The 15,757-nt window shown below is 33.3% G+C and overlaps 1 protein-coding gene across 5 annotated transcripts in view; it reads right to left on the bottom strand.

Moving 5' to 3' along the window:
- LOC149787888 (DCC-interacting protein 13-alpha-like) overlaps window positions 1-15,757 on the bottom strand; it is a 147,867-nt gene that overhangs the window by 26,149 nt on the left and 105,961 nt on the right. For all 5 annotated transcript variants that reach the window (XM_089974133.1, XM_089974135.1, XM_089974134.1 and 2 more), the window contains 5 exons: window positions 11,695-11,803; window positions 4,195-4,281; window positions 3,459-3,546; window positions 2,668-2,718; window positions 1,008-1,055 (listed from right to left, as the gene is read on the bottom strand). In XM_089974133.1, coding sequence (XP_089830259.1) covers window positions 1,008-1,055; window positions 2,668-2,718; window positions 3,459-3,546; window positions 4,195-4,281; window positions 11,695-11,803 — 383 coding nt within the window. The remainder of the gene's footprint in view (window positions 1-1,007; window positions 1,056-2,667; window positions 2,719-3,458; window positions 3,547-4,194; window positions 4,282-11,694; window positions 11,804-15,757) is intronic.

Here is a 15,757-nt window from a genome sequence, read left to right as displayed (position 1 = left end):
GCTGAGTTATGCTTCATTTACACATAAGGTTCAACAAAAAGAAAAGAAAAAAATTGCTAACTGAATATTTTGTCCACATGAGACCTTTTACATTGGGCTGTCACAAACATAGCATAAACATGGAATAAATTTGCATCCTCTTTTTACTGGTTGGGATATCTTTCCGAGTTATGTATAATTTTGTGCTTGATGTTGTCTAACTGAACACAATTAAGTTGGCTGCATGGAGGAGAGTAAAATTTTGAAAGAATAGCAATAATTTCTAAATATTGACATAATGCAGACAAATACAAAAATCTCTCCAAAAACTGAATCCCTTCCCAAATGTAAAAATGTTATGATGAATGTTTATTTCCTTGAAAATTTATCGAATATCTTAATAACTCTGCTTTAAATGAAAGTGATTCTGAAATTCTAAACTACACACTAATTTTTCTAGCAGTAATAACAAAGGTTTTTTGTCCTCCATAGGATAATTAGTAATTATGTCAAATATGTATATAATTTAGCCCTAAAGACAAAAGTAATGATCCATGACATATTTCTATAAAAGATCATTTATTGGTTTCTGCAAACTACTTACCAGACTGGTTTTATATTTCTGTATTTCGTAAATGACTAAATGTAGAGAATAGACTGCTTTTGAAACAGGAGTCTTTCTTTTCCTAACGAGTGATAACATTGCCAACACCTGTAAATCCTACAAATTCTGGTCACAACATTATTTGCTTATTCAAGAGAAATTATTTTAAAAACTAAAGAAATTCTGGCAGAAGGATAAAAACTTTCTACTTTTGGAAAACCAAAAATATTATTGAATTATCTTTTTAAAAAAACTAAATCTACCAGGGCAAAAAACATCTTAAAATGTGAATGCAAAATCCATGCTGTGTTCATGCATGAAGTCAGTCTACAAAGATAAATCACTATGTGCAAAAAGCAATCACAGCATACAGCAGCTGTACTATACACTATTAATTTGTATTTGCTGACAATCTAAATCTTACCTTTTCCCTCTCTTTCACTGTTCTTATCTTCTCAGCTGCCTTTTTCTCCTGTAATTCACCAAGTAATGAAACAATCAATGTATTATTTCAAAAGGAACGAAACAAAAATGAATTTGTTTATGTATTCAATCTCATTCATAATTTACTGAAGCTCCATCTGTCTGCCACCAGCCTTTATCCAATCATTTATGTATGTAACTGTGATGCATTGTCAGCTTACAATGGGCTTCTTGTGAAATGTTATGGAATCATACAGAAACAGTTATGTTTGTCTGCTTTTCATAATTCTGGTTCAGAAATGTCCGATCTTCATTCTTTTATTCAATTTTCAATTTTAATTTACCATGAACACGATTTTCTTTTACTTATGTTGCAATAGTTTAAAAAAATTGAATTTTATATTTTTAGAAATGGCTAGTGGAAAACTATGCTAATCTCAGCAGCAAGTTGATGTAGCTGCTAATGGAACCATAACCTCTGAGCTTTTAATGCACATACAACTTGGCATCTATAAAGTTTCCTATAGATGTATCAGTGATCTACATATACTAAGGAAAAAAAACATGGTAATCTGACAAAAAAACATAAGAAAAAAAAATAGCTTCATGAATAACATAAACACTCAAGTCCAACTTCAAGAACTACAGACCAGATCTGTCATGGTGTAATGTACCTGCAGATCTTGATCTATGCAGTTTGTTAGTAGTAACGAGTAAAACAAACATAAAGGCTGATCTGCCAGTGCATTATGTGATGGCAGATCTGGGTCTACGCAGTTTGTTAGGAGTAACCAGTAAAACAAACAACATAGAGGCTGATCTGCCAGTGCATTATGTGATGGCAGATCAGGTCTGTGTTGTTTGTAGATTAACTAAACTTACAAGCAAGTATATATGATAGATACGGATAGAGAGCATCATGATTTCAATGTCTCATCTTTCGTGGATAATACAAAACAAAAGTCCTAAACAGTAATTTGATTGATGACTTTGTTAACCTGCTTAGTAACTATAAAACTGTTTATCAGCATCTGGCAAAGTTATCCAGAACCTGCTCAACTGGCATGCATCAAATACAAATTGTCAGTTGGCTACTGGAAAATTAGCCTGTAAAAATAAAGTCCTGTCAAGACAGTTGTCTCCCATTTCTTAACATTTGCAGTTCAGACTGCCAAAATGAAAATTGATATCCTTTTTTGTACTCATTTGTCTATCATTTATTGAATGAATTTTCCTATAATTCATTTTGATAAAAATGCTATTATTGGTGCATTACTGACACGAAAGCAACTTCACTACAACCCATTAACGTGTCCTGCTCATGAGGAGGTTGAGTACAAAGGACACTAGACACAGATCACAATTCCTCAAGATCTGAGTGTCACATGGTTAAAAAAACTATCCCATGAGTGCATTTGATGACAAAGTTGACATTATCTGCCCTCTGACCCATAGGACATCCATATCATTTTGCAGCTGAATGCAGTTTATCCACTTTACTGACCTTAACTTAGTATATCTTACTGAATTTAAAGTCTTTGGTATGACTCAGGCAGGGTTCGAACCCACGAATTACTGCATCCAAGGTGGATGCTCTAACCTCTTAGGGCGGTCTAGTCTATAGCAAAGTAATCCTCAACATAGATATTAACTATACATACCATTAGTGCTTGAAATGCCAATTTGGTAGCAGTACTTATTGCCTGACATATCTGAAACATGAAAAATAACAAGGATATTATTATTAAAAAAAGTCAATATGAAATAAGACTTAAAAAGACAACTATTGATATGAAGAAAAAGAAAAGATTGCTTTAATTAGAAAGAAAAATCTTTTGAACTCTGTAAGCTGAATCAATACAATTCATAAGCCTTTGATACCATCAAGAAAAACCCGACAAATGAATTAAAGTGTGATGGAGATACCATAAATTATTACCAGATCCCCTTTTCATTATGGAATATATACAAGATGATTATTTCTGGAGTCAGAATTTAATACTTATAATTAAGGTAAGGATTCAAAAATGTAAGCTAATAACTTGCCTGCAAACTGTGATATAATGTAAAATGTGTATCATGTGACTACTGTGATATTTATATTAGTATGACTGTATTTATTCTATATGTAACATATATAACAAGAGTCATCTACAGATGACAGATCTCCCTGGTCCCCACTTATGTAATGACTTCTACTTAACGTACACTCATTACACTCTAGCACTCTAAATGACCTTCTGACACCTTAAAGTTAAAATTTTTACTATGTTGATGAAAGTGATTGAAACTCTGGAAAGTGATACCTTTGTATAGTTCATTCAGGTAAGACAAAAACAATGTTTATTTGTGCAAAATCTTCCTAGAAAGCACAAAAATTATTTTTTGCACCGATAGAGAAAGGATGCATATTTAGAGAGAGAGAGAGAAAGAGATAGAGGGGAAACCTTACCTCCACTGCTGGGACATTGCTTTCAAACACATGACATGCAAATGTTCCTATTGAACTACCTCGATTTCTTGTTATAAACCCTAACAATCTGAAAATAATTGGGAAAACTTTATAAAAATTATTTTCAAAAAAGGGCTGATGCTTTGTTTTATACAATATGTAATTTAACAGCTAGAGATAAGACACTTTAAACATAGATTTATATGCATGTATATAAAAGCAAAAGCTTGTAAATTTAGAAACTTTTCCCATTATTAATATTGAAGAACCAATTATTGAGTAAAAATTAGCTCCTTTGATCATGCTTCCCCTGATCATGACATCTTAGGTGGTCACCAACTACCCCATAAATACAACCCTTTAAAGCACAATCAAACACCAACTACCCTATAAATACAACCTTTTAAAGCAAAATCAAACACCTTACTACATCTTTTGATATGTTTTGGCATCAAATGTCAGCTGCTTATCGTGATGGAAGTAACCATCTGTCTGAATGGGAACCATTTTCAATTATGCCCTATGACCTTTTTTGGATGAAACTGTATAAACTTTCAAGACAATCCTTCCAGCAGTTATGAAAACTAGCAATAATAAAGTTGTGTTAACACACTGATGACAGACAACAGGCCATAGCATATGCTTTTCTGGTCTTTAGTCTTGACAGGGAGGTTGGAAGCAGACACATCGGCACCTCACTACAAAGGCTACTCATGCTGATCTATGTGGCCCTTACCTGTTGTTTTCCTGGTGAGCTGACCAAAAGGAAATGTCTTCCAAAGCAAACTTTACTCTTATGTAGTTTGTAGCAGGATCTATGAGCCTACAAAAAGATGTGCATGTTACAATATAGTAAAACTTGTCTAAAGTGATTATCCATTCTGCCAAAACAAAGCAGTCTCTCAAGATAGGTGGTCCCTCACAAGAGGTCTGTTCAGGAGGAGCATTTTTCAATGTTGAGATTCGACTGGGTTTAGGAGGAAAAAATACCTACAATAACTGTACATGAACTTTATTGTTTATTACAAGTGTTTGTTAATTTGATATGACAATAATGATTTCCACTCATCAAATAACATTTACATTTGTGCAGATGTTAACGGGGGCCCCAAATGGCCGATTGGTCTAAAGCGCTCACTGTTCCAGATCATTGCCATCTCACCTCTGTCTGCGTGGGTTCGAGTCCAAGGCTCGGCTATTGTGGATAAGTGGGAAAGCCTGCCAGTAGCTTCTCGTGGGTCGGTGGTTCTTCCCTGGGTTTTCCAGGGTTCTTCCTCCACTAGTTATACTGGCCGCCGTGTATACCCTATCTTGTGCTGAAAAATGGCATTAAACCCTAGAACAACAACAACAGCAGATGTTAACATATATGTAAAGACTGTAATAATGACTACAGCTGCTCTGAATAGGCCTCAGGGGAAATATGGAATATATGTCAATTAAATCAAAAGAAAATTAAATCAATCAGAAACTAACATAATTCATTTTGAAATAAAAGTGAAATCATTTGTTCTACCAAGCCTTGGATGGATTAAATAGCCAACATGCTATAATTATAACAGACGATAAGCACTCAGATGGTCACTTTCAACTTCATGAGAGTGTTTTAAAAACTGTAACATCTGTCATGAGAGACCACCTCCATTCATTTCCAACAATTGACTATTGGGCCAGAACTTCTAAGTTTTCATGGAAGGAAATAACAATTATGTTACAAATGTCTAGACTCCCATTTAAACATTGATGTTGATCCCTGTAGAGTATGTAATTGGTAATATTGCCACTACAGAGCTTTGTATCAGATTTGAGGATTTCTATTATCTGCATTGTATTGATTATGTCATAAACTACAACATGGTCTTTTTGTATCGTGACTGCTATACATCAAAATGAATACTAATTGGCATTATGTACAGCAACAATGTTTAAACACAACAATGTAATAAAATCTTCAAAGAAGGAAGATGTCTAAAAACATGATAAAATATACCACAGTTCAACTGATGCCCTCCATTGGACCCAAAATTAAGAGTTATTGGAGATAGGTATAGAATTTGTGTTCCAATCCAATTACATCCAACTATGTATAATATTCCAAACACTAAAGTTCTCTTTTGCAGCCTTATGCTTAGCATTACAAAAGCTAACTCTCTTTATCAACGATATTGAAAACAGAGTGTTTGTAATCCCAAAAATTCAAGAGTTTTCTAGTTGTTTCTTTGTTTATACTGATATGTATATTTAATTCTTTGTATGTTAGGTTTTTTTTAAAAATCATTATTTCATTACATGCTATTGTAATGTAACAGTGTATGCTGACTTGACCTTGTCCAAAACTGAGTTCACTTCTGCTTGACCTCATTGACATTTTTTAATTTTAGTTTGTGTGAACAACTAATACATTTTCAAATTATTCTCTCTGTGTATGGGCCTAATATCATGATCATTATTAATAGAAGCAAATAGGTTTATTTGGGTCTAAGTTTTGGAATTTCCTGAGAGTAATCCAGGTCAAGGTTTTGAAACTGTTGTTGTTGTTGTTGTTGGGTTTAACGCCATTTTTCAGCACACGATAGGCTATACATGGTGGCCAGTATTAATGGTGGAGGAAGAACCCGGGAAAACCCCGGAAAGAACCACCAACTCTTGAGAAGCTACTGGCAAGCTTTCTCACAAATCCACATTGGCCGAATCCGAGACTCGAACCTACACAGACAGAGGTGAGATGGCAGTGATCCGTAACGGAAAGTGCATTAGACCACTCGGCCACTTGGGGCCCCTTTGAAACTGTAAACATCAGGATCATTCTGGACCATTATTTCCCAATAGGTAATGTTTTTTTTTTTTAAACAGTAAATGCTAATTGTGACCTGAGGTCAAGTAGAGAACTACATAATCTTGTAATTGTGAGGACTTGGACATTCATACTTCAACATCCAGCACTTTTAAGTTGTATTATGTTGTGACCAGTTGGGCTGAATTTTATTTTCTTCAAATTGAATTCAAGTGATTATTTTCTCTGGAAATACAAAAGTGCTCTGATAAAAATTCTTTGATACTCACTGGAATTATATTACTGTGATTCAACATAAGACTGTTGACACATAAAAACTCAATAGCTATAACAGACACATCATCACCTTCACTTTTTGGATTTCTTCGAGATTTGTGCTTATTCAGGACTTTAAATTACTAGGACTTGTTTCTGAAATTCTTGGATTATTTTGGGATTTAATTTGCAATACTGTAAGTTATTTTTTCTCATTTTCACTTTGTACTCCAGGGAAATGTGTATGTGTGTGTGTGTGTGTGTGTGTGTGTGATTTGGCTTTTTATTTTAACATAGCTTTTAAAAAAATTCGGTCATATCACTAAGCTATCTGCAGTGTGACAGTTTATAGCGATGTCTAGCACTGGGGCATCATACCGCAGACATGTACCATGATGTCCCACCCAGTAACATTATTCTGACACCAGGACGACCAGTGCTAACACTAACCTCATAATGCTGAGCGCCAAGTGAGGCAGCCATTAGTACCATTTTTGTAAGTCTTTGGTATGACTCGACAGGGGATCGAACCCATGACCCCCCATATCCGAGGCGGATGCTCTAACCACTAGACCACCAGAGTGGTCTCTCCAGGGAAATAAATTATTTGCTAAATTTTACAAAGCTTGTTATCTTTCACTCTTTTCTGTTACTTCTTTTAAAAGCATAGACTCGAAACAATACCCCTAATTAAAGCAATTTTCTATAACTATGTTTTATTCACCATTTTAGCTGCATTCTGGCTGCAAGGCAATGGTACCATTAAAAATACTGATGCTGCAATATAAGGTCTCATCAATACAATTGACACATGACCTAAACATGTAGCAATACCTACTGTACTTGTGATACTGGCACCAAAAAATGATACAGACCTCTCATTGATAAGATAAAGTGATTACTTGAGCAAATGAATCAACCAGATCAATTCTCTCTGATGAATTTCTGGTAACAAGAAAATGTTGACAAATCAATGACAGATACAGGGCCATACCAAACCTGATATGGCCTTGTGGCAAGGTGAACTAGAAACATCAACTCAAAAAAACATACAGTTTATCTATCAAGTCCCATTAACATAAAGCACAAAAATGACAACTCCTTGTAAATCTAATTTTCTAACAGTTTCTAAGCAACAATAAAATGTTTATATTCACCATGCAGATAATTATAAATGTTTTAATTTCAGTGTGGGTGTGTGTTTGTGTGTTACTGTATCAAAGTACTGAACACTTGGTGTCATGCAGTCTTTCACAGCATGAGACAAAAACATTATGTGGCAAAAGAATATAATAAGTGTATAAAGAGCATAATTTATATATTACATGCCATAACTGCAATAAGCAGTATGAAAAAATATTGCATTTATTTTTGCAACTAACCAATACCTGCATCTGATCAAACTTCTTGTTGCAAAAGAGCAGAATCCATGTAGATTAGTACCAGACAACAAAATATAGAGAATGCTCACAACATCACTCTCATATTTTTTAAAATTTATTTGTCCTTTCCTGATCTGATGTATTTTAAAGTTTTAAAAGATCCTTCGTCACTAACATTTAGTTATTTAACATCCATATGTCACATCGAATAACGCTGTCACTTAACATCTTGGACAATTTTCAAAATTGTAGACTGGTCTGCCAGCCAATTCTCATTATTATAATGAACCTGGAAAATAAGTTTTCAATTGAAAAAACTCATCTGTTTTCTATAAAGTTGTTTATATATAACTGCCATAAATAGAACATAATGAAAATGTTAGGAAAGTAAACTTAGGTCTACAATGAACAAGCATAATCTCAGTACCATGTTTACACAAAGGTTAGATTATTTTTACATTCATATTTACACAAAGGTTAGATTATTTTTACATTCATATTTACACAAAGGTTAGATTATTTTTACATTCATATGATGTGTGGGATTGGAGATGATAATAAAAAGGACAAGCACAATATTTTATTGCTTTATTTCTTTTTGTATTTTGGAACCAAAGAAAAGAATAATCTATATAATACAGGTGAGTTAAGTGAAAATAAAAAACAACGATTAAGCCAAAAGTGTAATAGTTGGTAGGTATGTTGCTGAAATAAACTCAAAGTATTTGGTAGGATTTATTTTTACTGTGAATGAATGTCAGCATATCTTTTAGTCATTTTATATCTTTCTGTAACAGGACTCTGGAAATGCTAAGAACTTTTAATTTTGCGGACCATAAATGGAGTGTTGGCATAAAATACATTATTGTATCATTTGTATTATGATAAATAAAACTATATTAGCTATGTATTTTATATTTGCATATTTATGACATTTTAGGGGCAATTTTTCACTTGCAATAAGCCTGCTAAATATCTGTTGTTAAGAAATTAAATACAGTGAATACAAGAATTTTTAAAGATAACTTGCTAAATCAGGATTCAAATCTGAGGATAAAAATGGGTTAGAATAAATTTTCACACTGAAATCAATAAATGTGAGTAATTTCCCTTTGCCTATGGATTTTGAGATGACACCAAGTGAAACATGGATTAGAGATGTACCCTCATACTGCCTATCAGTTTCCTACTAGCCCCAAATCTATGGTTCCAAAAACATCTTATGAAGGTTTTAATGAGTGATCAAAACAACAGCTAAGGTTCTAGTTTGCAATGCAGCTGTTTGATCAATATTTCCATATCACATATCCAGATTCAAACTACTCAGGTGCCTTCTTTGACATCTGTGCATAAATATTTTTAGATATGTTTTATAAATTCCCATTTTGAATTTTATTCAAATAGTAAAGCTAAAAATATTTAGATAGTGCAAAAAGTGAGCATGTAATAAATACAAAGCACATTCATGTTTCATACTGAGCTGGGTGAAAGAAAGATTTCATTTGATATGAAGCTTATTCTTTGTGCTAACTCAGAACAAAACAATAAGTTTTGTGTATTTACCTAATAGTACTATTCTTTTTCTAAAAACAAAACATATATTGAATGTACATTACTATAACCTTAAATTGTAAAACATGGAGAGAGCATTCAGATCAGATCATGGCAAAAATATTTCTGGCAAGCAGTGAAGACTAATAATACTGTATTTGCTGGCCTATAAGTCGATGCAGAGTGTAAGTCGAATCAGCAAATCTGGCAAATTTTCTATCCTTCATTCTTATATAAGTCGATGCAGAGTGTAAGTCGAATCAGCAAATCTGGCAAATTTTCTATCCTTCATTCTTATATAAGTCGATGCAGAGTGTAAGTCGAATCAGCAAATCTGGCAAATTTTCTATCCTTCATTCTTATATAAGTCGATGCTGAGTATAAGACTAAGGCAGATCGAAACCTTGGATTGTGTTTTTCACTTCCACACAGCATCGCGAATTTTATCCTACCTGTAACACAGTAACCTTTCCAGCCAGGATCATTAAATGTAACTAAAAGTACCTAATTTATTTCACAAGAAGTATTTTAAACATATTGTGTACTTTTAGCTACATATAATGACAGTGACTCAAAATTTTATTGAGCTACATACAGATAGGATAAAACCTGCGAAGCTGTGTGGAATTAAATTATAATAACTTCGGTTTCATAAGTATTAAAAGTATCGCTGTATACTATTTCAGATTACCATCAATAGGGAAATTGCATCATTAATACTAAAATTCTGGTGGCGGGGGAGAGATACAGAGAGAATGATGCATATGTATTCCATCGCATTTTTCTTTTTTGCACCATGTGATCAAAATCAAATATGGTCTGATATATGAGAGAGAGAGAGAGTTCAGCTCATTGCAGAGATTTTCTTTTTTTAACTTACTGCACCTGTGTTGCTGAAGCTTTTGTCAAAGAGAGAAAACATTAATAAATGAAACAGTAAATGTGAAATATGAAAATACATACCATACTCTTTCAGGGTTTAAATATTTACAATAGTTATATCCATATACTCTCCATTAGGCTAAATCCCAAGAATGACCATTTTGCATGTTGTTGAATTTTCTTTACATATATATCAACCTCTCCATTTCCAACAATTATAATTTTGTTTAAAGTGCATGTACTCTTCCTGTACTTAGGCAGCAATTGTTTTTGATCTTTGCCCATGCTAGATGTACTTTAAATTGCTGTCAGTTCTGTCGGTAAGTTAAAAAATGTCACTGGCTGAGAAATTTACAATAGTAACCACCTGACACTTAACTATATGGCACAGTATTCATAATACCCATGGGTAGCCTCATTCCCCTATTAGTAGCCACACTAATTTGATCTGGCCTGAAGAATCTTGACCTTAAATAGATGCTGTCTTGGAATGACTGAATACAGCCTTAGCATATTTAATTAACATGTAAATACCACTACAAAGTCATGTGATTCTTGTAGTAATGGAAGTGGATTTTTTTGTGGAATGAATTGCTTAACTAGTGGTATTAGTTGATAATGGAATATGGTACTGCACTTGTACACAGGTAAAATCAGAGTCATCAGGTAAGTGAACAATACAGATTTACAATCAGGATGATGATAAGTCTGTCTGTCTCAATGGGGCATATGGATTATTTGATCATCAGGTGCAAGAAGAAAATTGTGATGGAATATATCTTTGACATGGTTATTCATCTTCTAACTTGTAAATTCTAACGCACATATATGTAATTAAATTTAAAAAACATATATTACAAACAACATACATTACTGGTGCATGCTGCTTCAGCACAATTACATCTGATCTATGTTAATTTTTAATACTGATGATCATGTAATTGTTTAAAATACTAAATGTGGGATCCTATATTTATTCATCTATGATCTCTTCCCCAAAATGAAATATTTTTTGCACATTATTTTTCGTACTCATGGAGAATTATTTTCCATACGAAAAATATGATAAAGTGATTCGGATGACATAATCCATATATAAGTCGATTCAGAGTATAAGATGAAGTTAAGATTTTCTGGTAAAAAAGTATCGGCTTATAGGCCGGCAAATGCGGTACTGATATTTTAAATCAATATACATATATCAAAGAAAATTAAATTTTTACTTCACTTCTACCTCATATTATCACTTGTCCATGATTCATTCAGAGAGAGACGTCACTTCCATTGTTCTGACCCTAGTATGAATTTGTAAATTTGCAAAACTGTATGTTCCTGAAAAATGTTCTTTAAAATATTTCCCCAAATGTCTTACCTCAAACTTCCATTTGTGACAATCATTCGAGACTCTGTCATTTTGAAAACATTCTGAATGGCCCTAGCTGCCATGATCTGTCGTATTGTTTCACTGACTAGCTTCTCTCCTGGAATTATAATTTTACCTCTTAATATGTACCTTCCTTGACCGAAGATTTGGACAAACTCAATAATATTTGTTAGAGAATCAAGACCACATGAGTTTTGTATTACAGTTAGTCATTATTTACTAGTTAAAATTTATTGAAAGTCACGAAACAAAGAATTTTTTTATTATTTTTTGTGGAAAGAAGTTCCAATTTTTTTAATTATTTCCCCAAAGAGAAGGCATAAAAGTCACTAAAAGGAAAGCTTAAGTTTATAAAACAGGTATAGGTAACCTTAAATTTCTAACACCATTTAACTATAGGTTGAAAATCTTTTAAATCTGTCCTATATAACACAATACGTAATTCTTTAAGATGGTTATTTTCCTGCAAGTAACACTGTTTATGCCCTATTGAAATAAATTTTAAAATAACTTTTAAAAAAAATGTGTAATTGCTTCTTTATCTAATAAATATTCTGATCAAATCCAAGAAATATTGACTTAGCAGATCATGAAATTCTCCCAACACTGACCTTTATATACAAGTGATAAATGACATTACTCTTATATATGTCACTGTAAGCTCTATCTTAGTATTTAAGCAAGAGAAGGAGACATATATATATATAGAGCTTCAGGCCACGATGCTCAAACTTAGCAAGTAGCACATCATCAATGGTCCATTACAATGCAAGCAGCACATCATCAATGGTCCATTACAATGCAAGTAGCACATCATTAATGGTCCATTACAATGCAAGTAGCACATCATCAATGGTCCATTACAATGCAAGTAGCACATCATCAATGGTCCATTACAATGCAAGTAGCACATCATCAATGGTCCATTACAATGCAAGTAGCACATCATCAATGGTCCATTACAATGCAAGTAGCACATCATCAATGGTCCATTACAATGCAAGTAGCATATCATCAATGGTCCATTACAATGCAAGTAGCACATCATCAATGGTCCATTACAATGCAAGTAGCACATCATCAATGGTCCTTTACAATGCAAGTAGCACATCATCAATGGTCCATTACAATGCAAGTAGCACATCATCAATGGTCCATTACAATGCAAGTAGCACATCATCAATGGTCCATTACAATGCAAGTAGCACATCATCAATGGTCCATTACAATGCAAGTAGCACATCATCAATGGTCCATTACAATGCAAGTAGCACATCATCAATGGTCCATTACAATGCAAGTAGCACATCATCAATGGTCCATTACACTGTAAGTAGCAGATCATCAATGGTCCATTACAATGCAAGTAGCACATCATCAATGGTCCATTACAATGCAAGTAGCACATCATCAATGGTCCATTACAATGCAAGTGCTAACTGGATAAACCGTATAGTATGCATGAAAATTGAGTACCATATTTTACAACTGGAAAGAATACAGAAACCAGTACAGCTCTCTCTCACTAAAATATAAGTATTGTAACACACTACAACTCTCCCACATTAGAATATTCTTCACTATAACACAGTACAGCTCTCCCTCATTAGAATATATTTCATTATAACACAGTACAGCTCTCCCATATTAGAATATACTTCATTGTAACACAGTACAGCTCTCCCATATTAGAATATACTTCACTGTAACATAGTACAGCTCTCCCATATTAGAACATACTTCATTGTAACACAGTACAGCTCACCCTCATTATAATATACTTCATTATAACACAGTACAGCTCACCCTCATTTGAATATACTTCATTATAACACAGTACACACTCCCTTATTAGAACACTCCCTCATTATAACACATTCTGGATATAAAAGAGTTTAACCATATACACAGTGTGATGATTCTAACTATTCCAACTTGACTGACAAATTGCTTACTGTTGGGAATGTACTTTCCATGTTTGAAAATAAAAGCATTTACCTACAAACTGTCAAGGGCAACATAATCTAGAAAAGTTTTGGTTTCATGATATCTACACTGCAAAAAACAAAATCTAATTTGTCAACTCCTGAAATAAAAACACAGCATCATATCAGTACTCATGAAATCTGCTTTGTGAAACCGTGTATTTAGCATGCTACAAGCAATGAAGAAACCAGTCTATACTGCTTCATAAAACACTGTATTTAGCATGCTAAAAGTAATGAAGAAAACACTGTCTATACTGCTTCATAAAACCTTGTATTTAGCATGCTAAAAGTAATGAAAAAGACACTATCTGTATATACTGCTTCGTAAAACCTTGTATTTAGCATGCTACAAGTAACAAAAAAAACACAAACTATACTGCTTCATAAAACCTTGTAATTAGCATGCTACAAGTAAGGAAGAAAACACTGTCTATATTGCTTCATGAAACCATGTATTTAGCATGCTACAAGTAATGAAGAAAACACTCTACACTGCTTCATAAAACCTTGTATTTAGCATGCTACAAGTAAGGAAGAAAACAATGTCTATACTGCTTCATAAAACCTTGTATTTAGCATGCTACAAGTAAGGAAGAAAACACTGTCTATACTGCTTCATAAAACCTTGTATTTAGCATGCTACAAGTAATGAAGAAAACACTGTCTATACTGCTTCATAAAACCTTGTATTTAGCATGCTACAAATAATGAAGAAAACACTGTCTATACTACTTGCTTCATAAAACCTTGTATTTAGCATGCTACAGGTAATGAAGAAAACACTGTCTATACTGCTTCATAAAACCTTGTATTTAGCATGCTACAAGTAAGGAAGAAAACACTGTCTATACTGCTTCATAAAACCTTGTATTTAACATGCTACAAGTAAGGAAGAAAACAATGTCTATACTGCTTCATAAAACCTTGTATTTAGCATGCTAAAAGTAATGAAGAAAACACTGTATATACTGCTTCATAAAACCTCGTATTTAGCATGCTACAAGTAAGGAAGAAAACACTGTATATACTGCTTCATAAAACCTTGTATTTAGCATGCTACAAGTAATGAAGAAAACACTGTATATACTGCTTCATAAAACCTTGTATTTAGCATGCTACAAGTAATGAAGAAAACCACAGTCTATACTGCTATATAAAACCTTGTATTTAGCATGCTACAAGTAATGAAGAAAACACTGTCTATACTGCTTCATAAAACCCTGTATTTAGCATGCTACAAGTAATGAAGAAAACCACAGTCTATACTGCTTCATAAAACCTTGTATTTAGCACGCTACAAGTAATGAAGAAAACCAGTCTATACTGCTGTATAAAACCTTGTATTTAGCATGCTACAAGTAATGAAGAAAACACTGTCTATACTGCTACATAAAACCTTGTATTTAGCATGCTATTAGTAATGAAGAAAACACTGTCTATACTGCTACATAAAACCTTGTATTTAGCATGCTAAAAGTAACAGAAAAAACAGTCTATACTGCTTCATAATCCCAATTCTAAATCCAGCTCTGACATAATCCAGAAAGTATGTCACTGTGTCCTGCTTCTGGATCAGCACAATTTTACATTGGAATAACTATATACAATATAAAAAGAATAAATATCTTACCCCCACCAAAAAAAAATCAATGCCTTGATATGGTCATCTGTATAAAAGAAGTAGCTGTAATGGGTTTTTTCACATTTTGGGTGGTCACATTGGTGACTTTTTCATTTTGGACCAACAATATGTAGAGAATTGATTTATTAAAAATCCTAAGTTGATATATTCACATAAATAACCAACAAAATATAACAGAAAGTCTTTCAGCGAGAATCCTATCTGACCAACTGTTCAGGTGAAAGAGCAATAACAAGATTTTGAAGATGGCCACTATATCAGCTGCATTAGAGGTCTAACTGTCACCACTGTCTTTTAGGACTGATCAGGTATCATAAGATGTATTGTAATGAAAATCCAGATCAATATGATTGTCCTTTCAGAAATAGCTGCATAAATGAAGTGAAAACCCAATGATGATATGACAATTCTTTCAAAAGAA

Source organism: Sinohyriopsis cumingii, chromosome 11 (genome assembly GCF_028554795.1).
Source record: "Sinohyriopsis cumingii isolate HCF-2022 chromosome 11, ASM2855479v2, whole genome shotgun sequence".
Classification (NCBI taxonomy): domain Eukaryota; kingdom Metazoa; phylum Mollusca; class Bivalvia; order Unionida; family Unionidae; genus Sinohyriopsis; species Sinohyriopsis cumingii.
This window is presented reverse-complemented; position numbering and strand designations above follow the sequence as displayed.